Raw genomic sequence first — 23,045 nt, 5'->3', positions numbered from 1 at the left:
AACAGAATACGGAGTCGGAGAACTACGTGGAAACCAGATTGCCGCACGCGAATGCTACGTGGCCATGATGGAAATGGATGATCACCTCCAAACCATGAGCATAGAAGAGCACCGGAGCGCGACGGAGCCAGTCGAGAAGCTTGAAGAAATACCCCTGAACGACTCCATACCTGACCAGACAACAAGGATTGGAACCCTTGCAAGTCCCACAATCCGACGAATACTTACAGCATTCCTCAAGGAGAATCAGGACGTATTCGCCTGGAGTCACGAGGACATGCCAGGAATAGACCCTTCCGTCATGGTGCATAGGCTGAATGTATCACCATCCTTTCCGCCCATCCGGCAGAAGAAACGGGTCTTCGCCCCAAAACGGGATCAAGCCATAGCCGAAGAAGTCCGCAAGCTATGAGAGGCAAATTTCATTAGAGAAGTCTACTACCCCGACTGGCTAGCAAACGTAGTATGGTCAAGAAAGCTTCCGGGAAATGGAGGATGTGTGTAGACTTCACCGATCTAAACAAGGCATGCCCTAAAGACAGCTACCTTCTCCCGAGAGTCGACACTCTAGTAGACTCTACGGCTCAACACCAGCTGTTAAGCTTCATGGACGCTTTCTCCGGCTACAACCAAATCAAGATGCACGATGATGATCAAGAAAAAACTTCCTTCGTAACCAGCCAAGGCCTATTTTGCTAGAAGGTAATGCCGTTTGGTCTAAAAAATGCGGGCGCAACATATCAAAGGCTTATGAACAAGATGTTCGCACGGCAGATCGGGAGAAACGTCCAGGTGTATGTAGATGATATGCTGGTTAAAAGTCGAAGGGAAGAAGATCATTTAGAAGACCTCAGGGAAACGTTTGACACCCTTCGCTCTTACAACATGAAGCTTAATCCAGGGAAATGTGCCTTTGGGGTGACGGCAGGAAAATTCTTAGGATTCATGGTTTCCCAGAGAGGCATCGAGGCCAATCCAGACAAGATCCGGGCTATAATGGAGATGGCACCACCAAAGAATGTGAAGGAAGTACAGAGCCTCAACGGCAAGATAGCAGCGCTAAATAGGTTCGTCTCCAGGGCAACAGACAAGTGCTTACCCTTCTTTCGCACGCTAAAAAGGTCTTTCGAGTGGACCACTGAATGCCAACAAGCGTTTGAGGAGTTGAAGGCTTACCTCTCTTCCCCACCACTACTGAGTCCCTCGTAACCAGGAGAAGAACTCTTTCTCTATCTCGCTGTCTCCCCAGCCGCCGTCAGTGCCGCCTTGATCAGAGAAGAAGAGAAAGTACAGAAACCTGTGTATTACACTAGCCGGGCGCTACGAGGAGCTGAAGAAAGATATCCACCCATGGAAAAACTTGCTTTCACGCTGGTTACAGCAGCACGCAAACTGAAGCCGTACTTTCAAGCCCACACGATTATTGTCTTAATTGATAAGCCTTTGCGACGGGCAATGAGCAACCCAGAAGCTGTCGGGCGCTTGGCACTTTGGGCCATAGAATTAAGCGAGTTTGACATCCAATATCGCCTGCGGACCGCTGTTAAGGGGCAGGTCGTTGCAGATTTCATAGCAGAATTCACGAATGGTGAGGACAGGGGGGCAGAAGAATCCCCGCAATGGAACATACATATAGACGGATCCTCTAACAGGCAAGCAGGCGGAGCCAGCGTCGTACTACAGTCACCCGAAGGAGATACGGTAGAGTGTATGGTCCGCCTTGAATTCCCTACCACCAATAACGAGGCGGAGTACGAAGCTTTGATAGCAGGGCTTGACCTCGTAAAAGCAGCGGGAGCCGAAAAAGTGATCGTTTACTGTGACTCCCAAGTCATAGTCAACCAGATAAGTGGGGAGTATGAATGCAAAGGTGAAAGAATGAAGAAGTATCTGGACCAAGCAAGAAGGAGGATGAACGAGCTGAAGGTCAAAATTATACAGATCCCCCAGGGAGAAAACGAACAAGCCGACCGCTTGGCCAAAGCCGCCTCAGCCGTACACATGGCCACCATTGGTAATATACTCTCCTTCACATAGCTCTCTCCACTCATAAATGCTGTCGACGTACAGTAGCTCGACCCCCAAAATGATTGGACCACGCCGTTAACCTCTTTCTTGAAGAACGGCATATTGCCAAATGATAAGGAGGCGGCAAGAAAACTGAAGGTTCAAGCAGCAAGGTTCATGCTGATAAGAGATGTTTTGTATAAGAGAGGTTTCTTCTGCCCCTACCTACAATGCCTAGGTCCTGAAGAAGCAAATTACGTCATGAGAGAAGTGCACGAAGGAATCTGCGGAAACCACTCAGGATCAAGATCGCTAGTACACAAGCTAGTACGAACTGGGTACTTTTGGCCAACAATGCAGAAGGATGCCAAGGCTTATGTGAAGGCCTGCGACAAATGCCAAAGGTTCAGCAACGTCATCAAACAACCACCCGAAGAACTCACCCCGATGACGGCACCGTGGCATTTCGCTCAGTGGGGGTTGGACATCATGGGGCCGTTCCCTATGGCAATACGACAACTGAAGTTTCTAATTATCGGCATTGACTACTTTACGAAGTGGGTGGAAGCTGAAGCCTTGGCCACCATTACAGAAAAAAAACGTACGGAGCTTCGTTTGGCGATGCATCATATACAGGTTTGGCATTCCAAGAATCTTAGTCTCGGACAACGGGAAGCAATTCGACAACGACTCTTTCAGGGACTTCTGCTCGCAATTGGGGGTACGGAACCACTACTCCTCCCCCGCCCACCCCCAAGCCAATGGACAGGTTGAAGTCACAAACCGGTCCTTGCTAAAAATTATCAAGACCCGGCTCGAGGGGGCAAAGGGTATATGGGCTAAAAAGTTGCCAAGCATACTATGGGCCTACAGGACAACAACAAGGACACCAACAGGAGAGACACCATTCTGACTAACGTACGGGAACGAAGCAGTCATCCCAGCCGAAGTTGGCCTTACAAGCTACAAGGTGCACAACCATGACGAAAAGAGGAATGACGAGGCCATACGTCTGCAACTTGATCTGGTGGACGAAGTCAGGATGGCAGCAGAACAAAGGCTTGCATGGTACCAGGACCGCATGGCCAAGCATTACAACTCCCGGGTCAGACACAGAGACTTCTAGGTGGGAGACCTCGTTCTAAGAAAGGTTATGGGTGCAGCAAGGGACCCTACCCAAGGAAAGCTCGGCCCAAATTGGGAAGGACCCTACCGAGTTACGGCATGGCAAAGGAAGGGCACCTACCATCTAGAGACACTAGACGGACGGAAGCTACCACATCCATGGAATGCGGAACACTTACGGAAGTACTACCAGTAGGGGCGATGACACGAAAAACAACAACACCTTTTTTGGGGTACACTAAGACTTATCGATTACCTTTTTAAGTATTTGCTACAATAAGCCCAATGGCCAGTTTCTTCTACTTATGTTTTTGCTACAATAAGCCCAAAATGGGCAGATTTTGTTTCCAGACTACCTTTTATATTAATGCATGACGATAAGAGTTTATTCAGAATTACTGAAGTACCTACTTACAAGTTCAAGTTCACAAAACGTGAACGGCCTTAAAACCTAAAAAGACCGTAAAAGTGGTTAAGTCCACAATCGTCTCAGCTCTCAAGCTGACGGTCTAAGAAATGACCAAGCCCATAAAATGGACAAATCAAATTAAAAAAGTGGTTGTCCACAATCGTCGCAGCTCTCAAGCTGACGGTCTAAAGACTGAAAAAGTGGGCAAGTCCACAATCGTCTCAGCTCTCAAGCTGACGGTCTAACAAATGACCAGGTCCACAAAACGGACGAACCAAAAAGCTGACGGTCTAAAAAATGACCGAGTCCGCAAAGCGGTCGAACCAAATAACCGGCGGTCTAAGAAATGACCAATTCCATAAAATGGAAAAATCAAATTAAACCGACAGTATAAAAATAATCAAGTCCACAAGATGGACAAAACGACAAAATTGACGGTCTAAATAAAAGACTGACGGAGTGCGTAAACCAATAACGTCAGCCATTAGACTGACGGTCTAAAAAAGGCTAAATCTATCAGTCCACAAATGGACAAGTCTATAAGGCAGATGACCTTGTCACGAGGTAATAGGATTTTGCCAAAAATTTCTACAATCATTGAAATGAAATGATCAAAAAAAAAACTGACGAATTTATTAAGCAGATTTACACTAGAAAGCTCAAAGTTTAAACCGACGGTTTAGCAAAACTGACGGTACACTAAACTAAAAGGGCCCACAATCCTGATTTCGTTCTTTCAAATCAAAACATACGAGTTAAAAAGTAGCTACATACAAGTGATCAAGAGCGACGGCGTTGCAAACAAATCAAAACCCAAAAAGGCATTTAAAAAGCTGTTAAAATATTACACATTGGGGCCCAAGGGGCACTTAATAAAGTTGTTTGCTACATAAATTAAAGAGAAGGGAAAAACATGAGCTACAAAAATAAAAACCGTCACTTAAAAAATTTTCTACTTAACAGAAGGGTCCTCTCCGTCAAGCAGCACCACAGGAGGAGTTGCGGCAGTTGTTGGAATGTTTGCAATAGGTTGGGCCAAGACAACTCCACTACCTCTATGTGAGGGAGAATCAATCAAGTCGTCAAGACCAGCAGTAACGGCATCAGTAGCAGGCGTCATAGGCTGAGCGTCGTCCAGGGTAATTCCAGATAGGTCCAGTTCAGGGAAAGCTGACGCAACCTGTTTGAGACAGTCATCGAATCCCATGCCATAATAGCCACCACAAGAATCGATGAAGGAGTCTGACGTTTTGAATTTCTCAACGGCGTCAGCCCCTGCCGTCTCCAACTGTCCACGAAGGGCCGTCAGCTCTCCCTCTAGCTCGCCCTTCTGACGGCTCGCCTCTTCCAACTTCTCCTTTACCTCTTTCAGCTTGAGGTTAAGTGTTGTTCGCGTAAAATAATCTGCAAGCGCACAGAATCGTAACAAGTAGTAAAGTGTTTTTAGAAAACGAATGTCGAACCCACAGGGATTAACTATGTTATTGAATACCGAAATTTACTAAATTAAGTACTATTTGGAAAATCGAAAATAGATGGAACGTTCTACTATTTGAATTAAATTAAACTATTTAATATAACTGGACAGTCTGCTGTATCATCTGAATGATGGCCGGCTTGATCTCAAAATTATTGGCTTGTATGGCTGGCCTCCTTATGCTCGATGTAGCTCCATTTACCGAGGGCGAAGCATAATCTCTTAACACCTTTTGTTCTTGATCGGCCATATTAGATAGAGATGTATTGGCCTCTTTTTTCTTTTCTTTCTTGAGCTGACGTAAGGTTCTTTCAATTTTAGGATCAAAGAGTGTATGCTCTAATAGTTTAGATCAGGCCATGCACTTCTAATTCCTGAAAAGAAAGAAAACAAACTCAAATGCACTAATTTAAATTTTTTAAAATTTTTTTAATTTTTGAATAAGTGAAATAAAATCCAAAGTAGTAAATATCTAGCTAGTATCAATGTCAATAACAAATACTTAATCCCTAGCAACGACGCCAACAACTTGTTCGCGTAAAATAATCTGCAAGCGCACAGAATCGTAACAAGTAATAAAGTGTTTTTAGAAAACGAATGTCGAACCCACAAGGATTAACTATGTTATTAAATGCCGAAATTCACTAAATTAATTACTATTTGGAAAATTGAAAATAAATGGAACGTTCTATTCTCTAAATTAAATTAAACTATTTAATAAAAATAAATCTACGAATAAAAAGAATTAACAAGGCGTAAAAAAGCCTAACAATGTAAAATTATGATAAGAATAGATCTATAGCAGTTGATTTCACCTAACAAATCCCACACAATTTATTCTTCTTAATTATTAAATTCTAATAATCTCCCGTTGATGATTAAAAATTCCTTAAGTATTCAATCTCTTCTCTAGAATAATATCAAAAATATCTTCAACTAACAATTCCATATTTCTATGTGAATTTAATTAATTTGGGACTCATTACGTACTTTTAATTTTTTGAAAAATCACACTAGTCGCGGTAAAGCATCTCTACTTTCATTCAACTAATGGTGTTTAATTTTAGAACTAAAATAACAAATCACCTCTCAGTCTCATTGTATTTCAATTGATCAAACTATAATTTGTAAAAAATAGTAAGCACTAAGAATAAGAATTAAAAACTCAATCATGAAAATATTAAAAATAAAATAACTCAGAAAATAAATTGTGTGTTCATTGCTAGACTACATCACTGCTCTAGAAAATAAAATTTAGTTCATAATAAAATTGAAAAGAAAACAAATAAAACCTATGTCTTTCATCTGCATTGGTTGATCAACATGAAGCTCTCGCCTTTGTCCTCAGATCCTCCTCTTCATAAAGACTCCCAAAAGTAAATTCTTCTATGCGGCAGCCCCCTTTTCCTCTCAGGTTTCTCCTCTCTTCTTTTTGCCCTAAAGAGCCTTTAAATAGGTCAAGGAATCCTATTACAAATTGAATTCCCGTTTGAAGAAAATTCCAAATTTTTAGGCTTCATTTAACCGACGATTTTGGCCCATTTAAATTCAGAATTCGGACTTTTGGTAAACTACAAAGTTGTAGCTCTTTAAGTTAAATTTGTATCCCAACTTGAATCATCTCAATTGGATATCTAAGCCGAAAGTTATACCAAAACTACTAACTAATGTGCAGGCTGGAATCCTAATCCGAATTGGACTTGGATTTCGTACAAATTTCCTTTGATTTCTTGCTCCAATTGGAATTGAATTTAATTGGCCTAACTCCACTTTGCATGTAAAGCCCTTGTTACCTACAACACAAAGATATTATATAATCAGTAACAAAATAACATAAAAGTAAAGTTAAATATGTAGATATGTGAGTACTTTATTGTATAAAAGTAAAGTAAAGCTAAATATGTAAATATGTTATAGCCTTAAAGTTCAATTTAACATACTTAAATTCAAATTTAAACAGCAACATAACATCAATATCAATTTTTATCAAATCATAGTTTCAACAAACATGCAAAAAATTAAATACATATATAATCTTCTAACATCATGAAACTATTATCTCTAATTCCAAACTCATAAAACATGTTAAATAGATTGGAAATTGAAGACCGCTCTGATACCATTTGATGGAAATAAGAGTCTAGGCAGCAGAAAAATTATATTAACGGATCTACTTCATTCACAATTGTCAACATGTGCCATATAAGTTTCAGAATTAGAGAATAAAATTGTGTACCTTGAAGCAGTGAAATTCAAAACCAAAAATTTAGAAGTACTTGAGAAGACTTTGAATCTTCACTCCAATTCCACTAACACCCAAGATGTGTGGTCTCTCAATCAGATATATGAGTTTGTTCTAGAGAGAATTGAAGAGTGTCCAACACTCGCTTACATACCAGTTCATCTTCTATATAAAATCTGTATGTTTCTCTCTATATATCTAATTAACTAATTGGGCTAACCTTTTGGGCCTTCCTAATTGGGCTTTAGTATGTGGCTTGGAGTGGGACCAAAAGGGAACAAATAAGACTCTATCCCTTTAAGTTAACTTTCCAGCCCAACTTGAATCATCTCGATTGGATATCTGAGCCCAAAGTTATACTGAAAATACTAACTGATGTGCAGGCTGGAATCCTAATCCGAATTGGACTTGGATTTTGTACAAAATTCCTTTGATTCCTTGCTCTTCTCATTCCTTCAAAGCACAAATGAATAGATAAATATAAATTAAAAAAATCAAATCAAATCAAAAGAAATAAAGGAAAACTAACAATTTTAATAAATAAGAGGATAATAAAAATCATGTAAAAATTACACTTATCAAGTGTGCGCACCGCCTGCTTATACTGAGCCTGCTGGTCTCGCATGTTAGCATTATACTTGCTAACACGAGTGATGACCCCCTCCTTGGCCACGCACCGGTCTTGTAGCGCCTTCACATGAACCAAGGCCTAGAAAAAGATACAACCGTCAGTTATCAAAAAAGAAAGATTAAGCACGTCAGTCAAAAAAGCTGACGGCTTACCCGCGAGAGATCGAACAAAGCTGACGACCCCAGTTCTTCCGTCCCCAGCTGAGCGCAAGGATCTATATCCTTCGGTCTTATGAGGGCTTCAATAGTCTCGACGGCAAAATCCTTATGCGTCAGCAGGCTATGGGGTCCCTGCAGGACGGGACCAAAAGAGGTCATAACACCCTTCCCTGCTCCATGGCCCGACTTCCCAGGAGTGACGGTTGGCTTTTTCAACGGACGAATGACTACCCCATCAGTTTTCCTCTTCTGGGAACCCTTAGCGACGGTTTGGGGGGTAGACGTAGATGTCGCCTCCCCCTTTGCCTTCCTTTCCTCCTTCTAATGGGCAGCGGCAGCTCTGATCTGTTCCTTAGCTACGTCCATTTTTGCAAAAAACGCATAAGGGAAGCTAACGACTAAAAATACAAAGAGTGACGTAGCGAATAGGTCAAGGAACTTACGGTGACGGGAAAACTCTTCCAATCTGCGAGCTTCAGGCGTCGGTTCGGGACCCCTGTAGTACGTATGAAGAGTGTCGAGGGAAATCAAGTCCCGGCACGATCGCTCTTCTATAGGTATTTCCAAAACCCGACGAATAAAATCTTCTTGCTCGTCGGTTATTGATGGACGAATGAAAGCTGAAAAAGAATAAATTGGCTACGTTAGTACCTTTTCAAAAATAAATTGAAATAAGTAGCAAATTGACGAGGATAAAAGCTGACGGTTAAAACCTGACTCCCTAACGAACCCCCAAGTATTGTCAAAACAACCAAAGGGTATCGTTTCCCACTCTTCCTGACGGCACACCCAGTCCGTCCCTTCCACAAAAAAGAACCTACTCTTCCAGGCTCTATTAGAATCTGGCATCTCAGACACCAGCCTCAACTCCTTCTCCCTGACGGCAAAATGATACATCCCCTTTGAAGAAGAAAGGTGCCGGGGTCTGTAGCAGTAGAAAAATTCATCCAAGGAAAGCTGACGGTGGCCTCCACTTAGACGACCCCACAGTACCTCAGCACTAATAAAGATTCTCCACGAGTTTGGAGCAATCTGACTGACGGATATACCAAGGAAATCAGCCAGCTGACGGTGTAAAGCCGTCAGAGGCAGCCTCAACCCGGTGGCAAACATGGCATCATACATGCCAACATCTGCAGTTCTTCCCGTATAACATTTCTCACCCTCCCTAGGTAGACGGATAGGAATATGGTCGGGGATTTGGAAACGGGTGCATAATTCGTTAAAAATTTTAAGTGTCATCTTTGGAAGGAACTTATTCACAGCCCAGTCCTTGGGAAGGATGAAGGGACGACGGCCTCCAGGACTTCCAGAAGCCCCTTCACAAGACTCCTCGTCACCTTCATCCCCGTCACTATTTCCCTCTCCTACTCCAACTTCACCCTCCTCACCTACTTCTTCCTCCTGGCCGCCGTTTCCCTGACTTCCTACTTCCTCGACGGGAGTATGGGCTGACGTCTCCCTCTCTGACGACCAGGAGGAACTCTCAGACTCACTACCTGAGCCCGAACCAAACACCTCGTCGTAGCCCGCTCCTTCGTGGACCGACGACTGGTCACTCGACGCGTCACTCGACATCTACCTACAAGTGACGGGTGTAAACTAAGCACCTAGGATGACGGCCTCACTTTAAAGAAAATAATTGAAATAGTGTGCAAGGAAAGAAAGGAAACTTACAAGTTTTCTAAGAGTAACGGTTGAAGAAGTGACGACAGAAATGTTGGCAGTGCTGACGGAATATAGGCGATGGATGTGCTCTCCAGGAATCAGTGAAAGTGAAATAGTGAAAATGGGGAGAGGTGGGCCATATATATATATATGGCAAATGCACGGAAGACGAAGCGACGCCCTCATCCAGACGCGGAACCAACCCGAGCACGCCACGTGTCCTAGCATTTAATACTGGGGTGTCAGCTTTTAATTATTTTCTCTCCCTTGGTCAAAGCAGCAGGTAATGACGAATGAAAACTCCATAACCCATCAGTTATAGCTGACAGAGATATAGAGTAGGGGGCAACTGATAAGGAAGAATCATAGCAAGTACCATAGGCTTAACCCGTCAGCTTCTGCTCAGGCTGACGGGCCAGTCACGACGGACGTTGAGGACTCTAATACGCTGACGGAAAAAGACACGTTGACAGTAAGGGAAATCCGAGAAAAGTTTAAGGGCTAATTATGTTCAAAAAGGCTGACGGCCCTTTATTGACGTAGGGAACAAGACAAGCCGACAGGTAAGAGGTCGACGGTTCCAATAAAACCTTTACTTGGCCACCACGCTCAATGATAGATTCCAATAAGGAAAGGACTCCGCAATCTACACTCATAAGGATTCCTATATGGAAAAGACTTCTGCTCCAAGGAAGAAAGGTCAACCCCCTACTACTATAAAAGCCCCTACTACTATAAAAGCCCCAATACCTTTACAAATCGAGGTACGCATAATTAACCCCTCTCTAGCACTCTAGAGTTGAAAGAAGTTCTAACTTGACTTTCGGAGGGTATTTGGTCGGCTCCACACCGGTGCTCTCTGTTAGGTCCTTTTTTCTTTGTGCAGGTGTCGTTTCAAGGGTACGAGCATTATGCAACTCACTGTTGATATTTTCAGCATCATCACTGATAATCCAGTCTTTAGCGGGAATTCTAGTCTTTCATATAGTGTTGACTTGAGTACTGTTTTACCGGAATGGGTTAGTGTTGGTTTATCCGCGGCAACAGGTGCAAATACAGTACTTTCTTGGTCATTCAATTCAACCTCAGAGCTTGTAGATCGGGTTTCTCAGACAAACAACACGGGAACAAGGGCTAATGTGAACACAAAAAATTGGAACATGAAAAACAAATTGGCGTTGATCATTGGTTTAGGAGTGAGTTTCGTTGGAGTGAGTTGTGCATTAGGTCTACTTTGGTTCATTTGTTGGAGAAAAGGGGCCAATGTGAACACAGAAGATTTTGCTGATGATGTTTCTATCGATGATGAATTTGAAAAAGGAACTGGCCCAAGAAGTTTCACTTACCATGAACTTATCCGTGCAACAAACAACTTTGCTGAAGGGGGGAAGCTCGGACAAGGAGGATTCGGATGTGTTTACAAGGGTTTGTTAAGAGAATCCGATACAGGAGTTGCAGTTAAAAGAGTCTCAAAAGGATCAAAATCAAGGCAAGGTAAAAAGGAGTACACATTAGAAGTGAAGACCATTAGCCATTTAAGACATAGGAATTTGGTTCAACTCATTGGTTGGTGCCATGAACAAGGTAAGTTACTTCTTGTGTACGAGTTCATGGCTAATGGAAGCCTTGATACTCATCTATTTGGAGCAAAGATTATGCTAACATGGTCTGTGAGGTATAAAATAGCTCTTGGATTGGCTTCTGCACTATTGTACCTTCTTGAAGAATGGGAACAATGTGTGGTGCACAGAGATATAAAGTCAAGCAATATTATGTTGGATTCAAATTTCAATGCCAAACTAGGCGATTTTGGGCTTGCAAGGATTGTAGACCATGAGTTGGGCTCACAAACTACTGTTTTGGCAGGCACTATGGGCTACCTAGCCCCGGAGTGTGCTATCACTGGCAAGGCTTCCAAGGAATCTGATGTCTATAGTTTTGGGGTGGTTTCCCTTGAGATCACATGTGGAAGAAAGCCAATCCAACTACAGGCCGAACCAAGCAAGGTAAGTCTTGTAGAGTGGGTGTGGGACCTCTATGGAAAACACCAACTCCTTGAAGCTGTTGATAAAAGATTAAGTATGGAATTTGATGAGAAGCAAATGGAGTGCTTGATGGTAGTTGGCTTGTGGTGTTGCCATCCTGATCCCACTATCCGACCCTCTATAAGGCAAGTGATAAATGTACTTAATTTTGAAGCTCCTTTTCCCGTTCTTTCATCAAAATTGCCGGTGCCAACTGCCAATGTATGATGAGCCTTCAATGCACATGTGTAGATTATCGTATACACCAACTAGTCACTTGGGATCAATCAAAGGTCAGCCATTGTGCTCGTGTAGTAGTTGTTCTACTAATTCATCTACGTCAGTTGGCCTTAGTAAACCTCTTCTAAATTCAGGCAAAGCTGATGTGGAGTTAACTTCAGTTTCATATTAATATGTATGATTATTCATACTTTTGTAATAATTTCTTCTTTTTTAGAATCATACTTTTGTTAATAAACTTGAAAGCGTGGGTAAGTTACTAAGATTTTTTCAATTATGGAATGCACGGTAAGGTCACTGGATTCAAGAATTAGTAAGCATGCGCATAATCTATATCTATATATATTTAAAAGTTGAAGTGTAGCATTTATTGCTACTACGCCTTTATTGAGCCACCTCATCCCAACGTTATTAGCCACATAATTAGTCTTTTTCATTTTTATTTTTTTTACCTTAGATTTTTTTACTATATAAATATATTGGCTTTACAAATTCATTTTAGGCAGTTTCAACTTTGCATATTCATCTACTTTAATTTTTATATTATAATATATATAATAAATCAATGAAAAATCAAAGAAAATTATTGTCTATATATATTCATCTTAGGCGGTTTTAACTTTACATATTATTTTGCCCTCTCCATCTTCCTTTTTTTTTTTTTTTTTTTTTTGCTCTTGTTATTCCCATCATTTTACTATAAATTTTCCACTCATCACATTCTATGCATATATTTCCCATACCAAAAAAAAAGTTATTTCTCTCTCTCTCTCTCTCTCTCTCTCTCTCTCTCTCTTCAATTTTTTTTTCATTTTTTTGGATTTTTTTTTTTTATTTTCCTTGTATCTCTACTTAGATTGATGAATATTTGTTTTTTAGAATTCTACTTTTTAAAATTTTTCTATAAAAAAAATATATATATATATATCACTACCCATAGGATGATCTCCCACTAAAGGTTCGTTCCCTTATTGTCCATTATTAATTAATTCATATGTGTTCCTTGATCAAGTTTTTTTTTTTTTTTTTTATCATTTTATTTACAACACTAAATACTTTTAATGAATGGTGTTGATGTTGATCTAATTGGGGAAAATCATATTATAAAATGTCATATTTTATGTTGTTAGATTTTAATTTATTTGGAAAAAAACAAGATATCTAGACAAATTGATGAAGAATAGTTAGTGTAATTGAAGACAATAGTCTTTGGGTTCGTTTGATAGCACTTATTGTTGCTGAAAGTTGCTGAAAACTGATTGTTGCTGAAAACACTGTAGCAAAATAATTTTTAAAGTGTAAATATTTAATTAATATTGTGTGTGCGTGAACTACGTAACAGTATATGAACATGTATGAACAGTGAATTTTGTCCCCCAATCAAAAATGCCGGCCAAAAAAAAAAAAAAAAAAAAAAAAAAAAAAAAAAATGAAGATCAAAACGTGCCGCAACAAAACTTGCAATCCAAACCACATTATGTAGTTTCTTTTCACTGTTTGTAAATATTAAGTTTAATATATTAGTGGCAAATTGTTATGCTTTATTATAGATGTTCTTAGATGCTTAAGTAATTGTTTTAAATGTTTAGAATATTTTATATTGTTTTTATCTTCTTTCCATTAGTGTGTTCTTGAGTTTTTAAGAAAAAAAATTATATTTTGTGTTTAAAATTATTTATTTATCTATTCATTTTTCATATGTTGGATTAGATGTTAGATTAGATTATGAAAACATTAACACAATACTTCCTTTTTCAAAAAAAAAAAAAAACTTCTCTACTTTTTCCCCTTTGGAATTGTACTCTTGGTTTTTTTTGTTTTTTGTTTTTCAAGAAAAAAGAGTTGCAATCTTTTATTTTTATTTTTATTTTTTTGAATTGTAGTTTTGTTGAGTTTTATTAATTTTTTAGATAAGTTTCTCGGTGTTTTTGATTGTATGGTAGAAAATTTCTGGTTTGAGAAAGTTTGTTTAAAACTAAAGGAAAATTTTCAAATTTTATATAATTTTTAATGATACACAAAATATTATAAATAAATTTTATTAAAAAATTAATATTTTCACTAACTTACCTTTTGAATTCTTGAAAAAAATTATATTGTTTTGATTTGGTACGACAAAAATAATATATATATATATATATTACATTTGTGATTATCCCTATAATAAATTAAAATATGATTATAAATTACATTACTATTTATTAAATTAATCTAAAATGAAATAATTAATAAATAAATTTAATAAGATCACACACAATGTGCGGGTCCGCAACTAGTTTGATAATAAAAGATAAGAGCATGGATAGTAAATCAAGGGGTGGAGCATGCGCATAATTTATCTCAAATTTTTAGGCTTGCAGTTGCAGCATCATCAGTTTTTGTTTGACAAAGGATCAAAAGGTATTTTTATTTTATAAGGGATACAATGACCAAGGATCAAATGTACATTTACATTCTGATCCATTTTGTTTGTGAAACTGTTGATTAGAGGAAAATTCTTCTTGGCATTGTTCAATAGACATGATCAATAAGTCAGTCCATTTGCATTAGTTCAAACATTGCTTGAAATTGATTGCTATTTTCAGCTTTAGATAGCTTCATTTGTGACGTTTAACCAAATTCAAGCGAAAGTTTGCAGTCATGTGGTTTAGTTTTTGGTCAGTAATTGTGATCGAATTAAAGTTACATTAAGGATATGAACTCAACCAAATTTTTAAGTGTAGGAATGCTATTCCCACACGTCTTTGGAGAGTCTTTGCAGAACCCTTTCTCTTTTGTTTTTGGCATTTGAATCTTTTTGCTTGTGCAGTTCTTAACCCAATTAAAGTGTTATATAAATATTTAGCTAGCGCTTGTTACAATTTGAAATCCTAATCTTTGTATTTAAGAGAGAATTCTTTGGGTGTATTTAGTTTCGGTTTTATGTGAAAGCTCTTCTTTTGTTTGTAATTGTGACTGTTTTTTTTAGTTCTCTTTACTCGTATTATTTGTTTATAAGATTTTTGTGACATGATGTTTTTCAAACACACCAGTACTAATGAGTTGTTGAATGCTGTTAAGATTGAAAAATCTTTTTTGGGTGAAAAGGTTAAAAGAACTAGAAATGACTTAAGTATCACTAGAGAACAACTTGGTAGGTCTTCTAGCTCTAAACTTGATGAGATGCTGAGTGCTCAAAAATCCTCTTCTAATAAAACTAGTTTAGGGTATATTGAAGGTGGTTTGTCTTCTAAAAATTCTTCTACAAAATTTATCATATCTTCTTCTAAGTCTATTCCTAAACCGGTAGAGGGAGCTCATACGGAAGAAATTCTTGCTACTAGAAGAATTAGAGTTGACTTGAGTGATACCAAACCAAAACAGTCTATTCACCCTATTGCTAAAAAGAAAATCAAACCTCATCCTTAATGGTTTTGTCATTTCTGTGGTGGAGCTAGGTATACTCACCCAAATTGTTTCAAGTTGCAGGCAAGCAACTAAGCAAACAATGTCAGTGTCAAAAGCATAAGATCCTATGACACTTATTCAAGAATTGGTAAAGACATTTAATCTTTTTGCTAATTCTAGAGTTGATCTTCAATCCAATCCTTCAAGGAACTCCAACTCCCTTTCTACGTCTAAGAACATGTGGATTCAAAAGGCTCATCCTAATGTGAGTGATCTGTTCTATGCTTAATATGAGTGATCTGTTCTTTGTTTTGATAAAAAAATCTTGATTTCGACATCACATATTTTGATCGCAAATACTAAAAAATCTTAAGAGAAAAGTATAAGGGGGTGTTTGGTAAGTAATTTTAAACAACAATTTTTAGTTTTCAAACAACATTTTACGCATTTCAACGCACTTTTTCACCCATACGTATTTCCACAAAAATTTTTAAACAACAATTTTCAGTTTTTAAACACATGTATCAAACGGGCTCTAAATAACCATTTCACTACTAGTGTAGAGCAATCTGTGTGTTTCTTTATAAAAAATAAAAATAAAAATAAAAATGAATTGAGATTAAGAGAAATCTCATGCAAAAAATCATTGAACAAAGGTGATGCATTTTTTTTTTTTTTTAAATGTGTACAATAGTGGGCTTGAAATAAAAGAAATATATATATGCCCTTGTGATTTGTGACTATGCATTAAGCTTTCAAGCATAAATTTTCATGAAAGCATATGTCAATAGATTGTAATTCTACATTGGGAGATGTAGGAGTTATAAGATGTACTTCTTTAGGTGATAGTAACTTTTAAGTCATTGTGATTGATAATTTAGAAAATTTCATTGAATTCTATTTACATCTGGGTTAACTAGCCAAAATAATTACTTTGACTAGTTAATTTCTAATGCATTATCATTTTAACCTAAAAAATAACCAAAGCACATGCTCACACATACCATGTTCTTTGACCCTGAAGCTCATAGTATGTATGAGCAAATTTTTGTTCTCGTTCTATAAATTTATCATCCCTCCTACTCAAAAATATTAATAAAAATACCATGAAAATACCTAAATTCTCTCCCAATTATTCTAGAAATTTTCCAGATAAATAATCCTTCATCAAATCCAAGCTTCCCCTTGTGGGTATAATTGATAAATCCTTTTATTTCATTGCTCTTATGCTTCTTGTCTCTATAAGACTATAATGAATACCATGCATGTGTGATTATGAATATTTATAGACACACATAATTAAGCTAGGATTATTTTCAAGCTTATGTTGGTATATTAATTCTCATTATTAAATGAACACATCCATGCATGTATAACATGGGTACCTTTTCTTTTTCTTTTTCTTTTTAATTAAGAACTTGGGTATCACTAGAGATTGTGGCGAAGCTAGGGAGCTGACTTTTGAAAAATTCCCCAAATAGCAGTATTAAAATAAATTTTTTATATTAAAAAAAAAAAAACCTTAAAAATTAGAAAAAACTTTTAATCACCGGTCCCCTAAGATTTTTGACCAGAAAAAATACATATTAAGAATATCAGTTCTAAAAAACTCAGCCCATATTTTTTGGCCCATAAACAATTAAAAAAAAAAAAAAAAGTCAAACCCCTTGTAAATTAGGATTCCTACTTCCTAGTCCTAATTTTATCAGTTCTAAAAAACTCAGCCCATATTTTTTGGCCCATAAACAATTAAAAAAAAAAAAAAAAGTCAAACCCCTTGTAAATTAGGATTCCTACTTCCTAGTCCTAATTAAATTAGGACTCCAAAATCAGAATAAATACACAAAACACAACCCAAACTTCCCAACTTTGAGAATCGACCCAAACCTCACAAAGTCACTGCCGTTTATACATAAAAAAAATTTGGTCTTACGTTACGCCGCTTGCTGGTCTCCACACAACACTGCATCGCCTCCGAGTCCCCTTTTAGCCGGACTTGACGACCAGTGGTATCCCTCTCTCTCAGCTCTGTTTTGTGTTTCTGTCGTTAGTTGAGTTGTATGTATGGTTGTTTATGGCTTGAAAAAAAAAAAAAAATCTACAATTTTTATTTTTGATAATAGTGGTTGGCTTGTGGTTTGGTTTATTTGATGTTTATATTTGTTAAGAATTTTTTTTGATTTAATTTGCCTAATTGCACATAGAGAGAGATTACTAAAAAAATTTCATTATTTAAAAAATAATTTGCCTAATATTAATTCCCTTCTAGTTTTTGTTGCTGCAGCTGCCATGGACTCCGAGGATTACGTGTACGACAGTGACGCTGATGACTACTATGACTATTACAGTGACAAAGACTACAACAACGAGGATGACAATATAGAAGAAGGAGAAGAGGAAAAAATGGATAACATAGCTATTGGAGACTATGACGGCGAGTCAAGAAGTAACAAGAAGGCAAAACAAAGTTACGTTGTATTGAAAGAATCAGATATTCAACAACGTCAAGAGAACGAGATCGCCGAGGTATCCAATGTTCTTTCCATATCAAAAGCTGCTGCGACGGCGCTTCTACTTCAGTACAAATGGAGCGTGTGTGACGTTCAAGATGAGTGGTTTGCTGATGAAGAGAGAATTAGAAAAAAAGTAGGTTTGTTTGAAAAACCGGTTTTCTTGCTGCCCAAGAAACTTAGAAAAGTTGAACTAACTTGTTCTATATGTTATGAGAATGTACGCGTCTCTATGATGGGTTGGGTTAGTTGTGGTCATCCCTTTTGTAGGGAGTGTTGGGAGAAGTATGTGAGTGTGGCGATTGAGGATGGGGTTGGATGTTTGACATTGAGATGTCCTGAACCGCGCTGTAACGCTGTGGTGGATCGTGATTCAATTGATTTGTTTGCTAAAAAGGAAGATAAGGAGAGGTATTCACAGTATTTGTTAAGGTCTTATGTTGAGTGTAATGCTAATAAGAAGTATAAGTGGTGTCCAGGGGCGGATTGTGAGTACGCGGTGGAGTTTTGTGAAGGAGGTGACAAAGAGTACTATGATGTTTGTTGCCATTGTAGCAATAGCTTTTGTTGGAATTGTATGGATGATGCGCATAGGCCAGTGGATTGTGAGACTGTGGCTAAGTGGCAATTGAAGAATAGTTCTGAGGCTGAGAATACAGCATGGATGTTAGTCAATACAAAGCCATGTCCAAAGTGTGGAAAACCCATTGAGAAGAACCAAGGGTGCATGCACATGACATGCCGGAAACCTTGTGGACATGAGTTTTGCTGGATGTGCCTTGGAACATGGAAGGAGCATGGTGAAATGACAGGTGGATTCTATGCTTGTAATACATTCCAGAAGAACAAGGTAGAGGGAAAGTATAATGAGGCTGAAGATATCAGAAAAAGAGCTGAAAAGCATTTGGAAAAGTATACTCATTATTATGAGAGATGGGCAGGCAACGAATCATCAAGGAAACAAGCTGTTAAGGATTTAAAGCATATGCAACAGGACTACATGGCAAGACTTAGTGACCTACGAGGGGCAACTGAAGCTGAGCTTAGGTTCATTACAGAGGCCTGGCTGCAGATAATTGAATGTAGGAGAGTGCTTAAGTGGACATATGCATATGGGTATTACCTTCCTGAGGATGGAGACAAGAAAGCAAAATCAAAAAGGGGGCTCTTTGAGTACTTGCAAGGGGAGGCAGAGTCTAATTTGGAAAGGCTTCATCATTGTGCAGAGAAGGATATACATGACTACCGTGACAAAAAGTGTCCAGACAAAGAATTCAACAATTTCCGAGCAAAGCTATCCGGGCTTACCACAGTGACAAGGAATTACTTTGAGAATCTAGTTAAGGCATTGGAGAATGGCCTAGAAGATGCCAGCTCTCAAGAGGCTTGCGGTTCTCAAAAGGCTTGCAGCTCTCAAGAGGATTGCAGCAAGATAAAGAGTAGGACACCAATAAAGAGAGAAAGCACTAAGGGTAAGAGGAGACATTAATCAAAAATATCCAATAGAATATGTTTCTTTGAACAAAAAATTCCAGCCAAAAACAATACTAAGCAATTTTCGTATGACTTCAGGTATATGTTTGAGTATTTTTTGTAATCAATCGAGCACATTCTGGATTGATTTATAGTTATTTTTATTTTATATTTATCATTTTTATGGAATCTGTAGTAATTCTTGTCTTATGTCACTAGATCATTATGTTCAAGATCATTGACATTGCCTGATAAGGTTTCAATTTTCACATCTTGATCATATACAATGTGAACTTGCAAAATGGGCATCCGTCCATTTTTTAGTTACCTTAAACCCTACATTTGTTTGATATTTGTATAGGAATTTGAAGAATTTTCTCTTTTCTTTTCAAAATATACACACAATTTAAACATATATAACTGGCAACTCTGCCAAAAAATAATTGAGATTGTAAAACAAATACACATAAATGTGGCTTGGTCAAAATTCTTCAATAGTATAGGTTGAAACTTGGTTTTCGAGCATTCTCAACTATTAGCAGTAGGTTGTACTTCATGACATAATACTGTGAAAGACAAGTCCTTACTTAGCTTATGTATTTAGAACAATGAAATAAGATGCAAGCAAAGCATTGTAAATGCATTCATTTGTTTGATATTTGTATAGGAATTTGAAGAATTTTCTCTTTTCTTTTCAAAATATACACACAATTTAAACATATATAACTGGCAACTCTGCCAAAAAATAATTGAGATTGTAAAACAAATACACATAAATGTGGCTTGGTCAAAATTCTTCAATAGTATAGGTTGAAACTTGGTTTTCGAGCATTCTCAACTATTAGCAGTAGGTTGTACTTCATGACATAATACTGTGAAAGACAAGTCCTTACTTAGCTTATGTATTTAGAACAATGAAATAAGATGCAAGCAAAGCATTGTAAATGCATTATTGATTACACCCTCTTGGATGTGAGATTGTGTTAGAATTTACTTAAAACTTCATTTGGACAGAATTACCCGTCTGGAGTAACACTCAAATCAACAAACTTGGCATAAAATCACTTGTATGCTGTGTATACACACACGCAATATTCTGGATGATGTTGCAACATTGGCAGACAATTGGATTTATCAAGGAGGAAGTATATTGCTTTAATTCCAAAATTAATTATACTGCCACATCTGTAACAATACCTAGTAGCCCAGTTGTGCATTGTTCTTAGTGATAACTTCTACAGCAAAGTTGGAACATACATATGGAGAAAATCAGAAATAGGTTTTGGAGATTTCTGAACAAAAGATCAAGGAAAAAGAATAAAGAAATTTCTTTAAGATACCCTCATCATTATTATTGCAGTATTATACTAAGTCCAAAAACAGAATACCCAAAGACAAAATTGAAAAAAAAAAAAAAATGAAGGAATCTTACATGTGTTGAGTGAGATTACAAAGACTAATAGGCTGACAGCTACTGGTTATGAAATCCCTTTCTTTATGTATGGCTTTTAATACTCTCACAATCCAAAAGTCAGATTGAAAGCTGACTTGTCCGGCCTCTCAGTTTCTAAACTCTAAAGCTTTTTTAATCATCATCTCAAGTAACCAAGAAAATTCAAATTTTTTGTTTCAAACCAATGTGACACATACAGGCCTTTCTCAGCTTTCAACTAGCTTTCCATCTAATCTTTTCTTTAAGGAGTTTTGCCTGGAACATGAGGCATAGCTGGCTTAGGTTTCTTTATCTTTTCCACCAACACAGCTTGAGTGATAAGAACTACACCAGCAATTGACACCGCATTTTGAGGTGCACACCTTGAAACCTGACAAGGATCTGCAACTCCAGCACAGAGAAGATCTTCATATCTGCCTGTCATTGCATTGTATCCAGTTTGCCAATTACAAGTTCTAGTCTTCTCTACAACAATTTCTCCATCGACACCTGCATTAGAAGCAATTGATTTTGCAGGTGCAAGGAGAACCTGCAATTCAACATTAGCAATAGTTTCTATGATCAGGGCAGTAAATGTCCACAAAAAAGGTCCTAAAAGATGTTAAAAAACCAAAAGATGAAAAATGAAAGTTGACAGTTTCAAATTTAAAGCATAATAATCTATATTTTACATTATCTGACTGAATTCTGAATTAACAAACAAATAAAAAGTAAAAGTTCCCATGAAACAATTTAAGAAAAGGGGAGGCCTCAGATGAGGGACAGGATCTTTCACTCACTGTCATTCACAGTAGCAAATATACTTACTATTTCTTACCAATTGCTGGTAGTATAACTACTGCCAGTTTGTTGTTTACACATGCAGACCCAATCCTTAGGATTAAACACTTGTTCTGACAATTTTATCAGGCAATCTCTGTTCTGGGCCATCTCCAATTTATGTATCATGGCACTAGCCGTCTTTAAAAATATTTTAATTGATTACTCCTCCCAAAACAAAATATCAGTATGGTGGTAAGGGATCTTATCTGTTATAACAAATGAGGAAAATCTGATTGTATGTACATCATAGATTTAAGGGTTTACCGGTTCAGTAGCTAAATTAAATAATCAATAAGCCTAACAGATTTGTAAAAAGGTCTATAAAACTCAATTAAATAGGCCCACTAACAGAATTGTTCAGAAGCTGCTTTTGCAGCAATTCATTCTTATGTCATCTCTTATATTATGGTTGATGATTTGATGCAATTACAATAATGAAAGGAGTTTAAAAAACAAAAAAAATGGTCCTATAGTATTTTTTTTTAGATGACTATGAGGGCCAGCAAACTAGGAAATAAAAAATGTGAGTGAACATCTGGCTGCAAAGTGAGCTATCTCACCATTTTGAGAAGTAAAGATATTAATATAATGCTAAGTGGGAATGAGTTGAACTGTGTCGCAAAGTAACAAATTAAGAAATTTAGTGAATGAAAAGCAGGTCATAGTCATTGTAAGGCTACGTTTTACATAGGAATGGCAACGGGTCGGGTTTGGATCGGATTTTTTTATATCCAGATCCAACCTGTGGGCCAAGACCCATGGCCCGGATCCGGCCCGTTTACTAAGCGGGTTCTTTTCCGGGCCCCGCAGGACCCATTAAGCTCTGCCAGATTTGGGCCCATCTGCGGCCCAAATCGTGGCCCAACAAAAAAAAATTTGAAGCCCAAATTTATTTTTGCCTACAAGTCTAAGAAATTAGAAGCCAATTACAAATCAATTTGATGAAATTTAAAATAATTACAAATCCAACCAATCTAAGAAATTAAAAAGGCCACCGCTGTGAACCAAGCCCTTTTCTTTTTCTCAGGTCTACAAATTTTTTGAATCTTGTAAACTCAAAACACAAAATGGAAAAATATAATTTACACACATAAATAGAATCCCAAAGAAAAAGATTTGGAAAGAAACAGTAAATTTTTAATGGTAGTGGCGGATTTGTTTACTCGGAAGGTAGTAAATATTAAAAATTTGACAGGGGAATATCCCTCTCCGTTGTTAAAGGGTCCATCTCTTTCTTCAAATCGTGGCCCAAATCTAAATTAGAAGAAAATTGCATTTTTGGAGAGAGAGACCTGAGTCACAAAATCCATATTTATTTATTTATTTTGGGTAACTTCCATGCCCTTGCTTATCCTTGAAGTAGGGATTTGGGACCAGCCGAAGTGGCTTTATCTCTATCCAACCCCACCCAAAATCCAT

The 23,045-nt window shown here is 37.7% G+C and overlaps 2 protein-coding genes and 1 pseudogene across 2 annotated transcripts; all 3 read left to right on the top strand.

Annotated features, from left to right (window-relative positions):
• Positions 1-1,350: 1,350 nt before the first annotated feature.
• Positions 1,351-2,781, top strand: LOC136071189 (uncharacterized). Its single transcript, XM_065782188.1, has 2 exons — positions 1,351-1,995; positions 2,122-2,781. Exons 1-2 carry the CDS (start codon positions 1,351-1,353, stop codon positions 2,779-2,781), a joined length of 1,305 nt encoding a protein of 434 aa, XP_065638260.1.
• A 7,847-nt stretch (positions 2,782-10,628) lies between these two features.
• On the top strand, positions 10,629-12,153 carry LOC112017602 (L-type lectin-domain containing receptor kinase IX.1-like; annotated as a pseudogene).
• A 5,074-nt stretch (positions 12,154-17,227) lies between these two features.
• LOC112006579 (probable E3 ubiquitin-protein ligase ARI5) lies at positions 17,228-19,526 on the top strand. The gene is made up of 2 exons (XM_024038864.2): positions 17,228-17,377; positions 17,638-19,526. The coding sequence occupies exon 2, from the start codon at positions 17,658-17,660 to the stop codon at positions 19,365-19,367; it is 1,710 nt and encodes a 569-aa protein (XP_023894632.2). The 5' UTR covers positions 17,228-17,377; positions 17,638-17,657; the 3' UTR covers positions 19,368-19,526.
• Positions 19,527-23,045: the final 3,519 nt, after the last annotated feature.

This window comes from Quercus suber, unplaced genomic scaffold, assembly GCF_002906115.3.
Source record: "Quercus suber isolate HL8 unplaced genomic scaffold, Cork oak 2.0 scaffold_293, whole genome shotgun sequence".
In the NCBI taxonomy this organism is placed as follows: Eukaryota; Viridiplantae; Streptophyta; class Magnoliopsida; order Fagales; family Fagaceae; genus Quercus; species Quercus suber.
The sequence above is the reverse complement of the archived record's forward strand: the minus strand, read 5'-3'. Positions and strand labels throughout refer to the sequence as shown.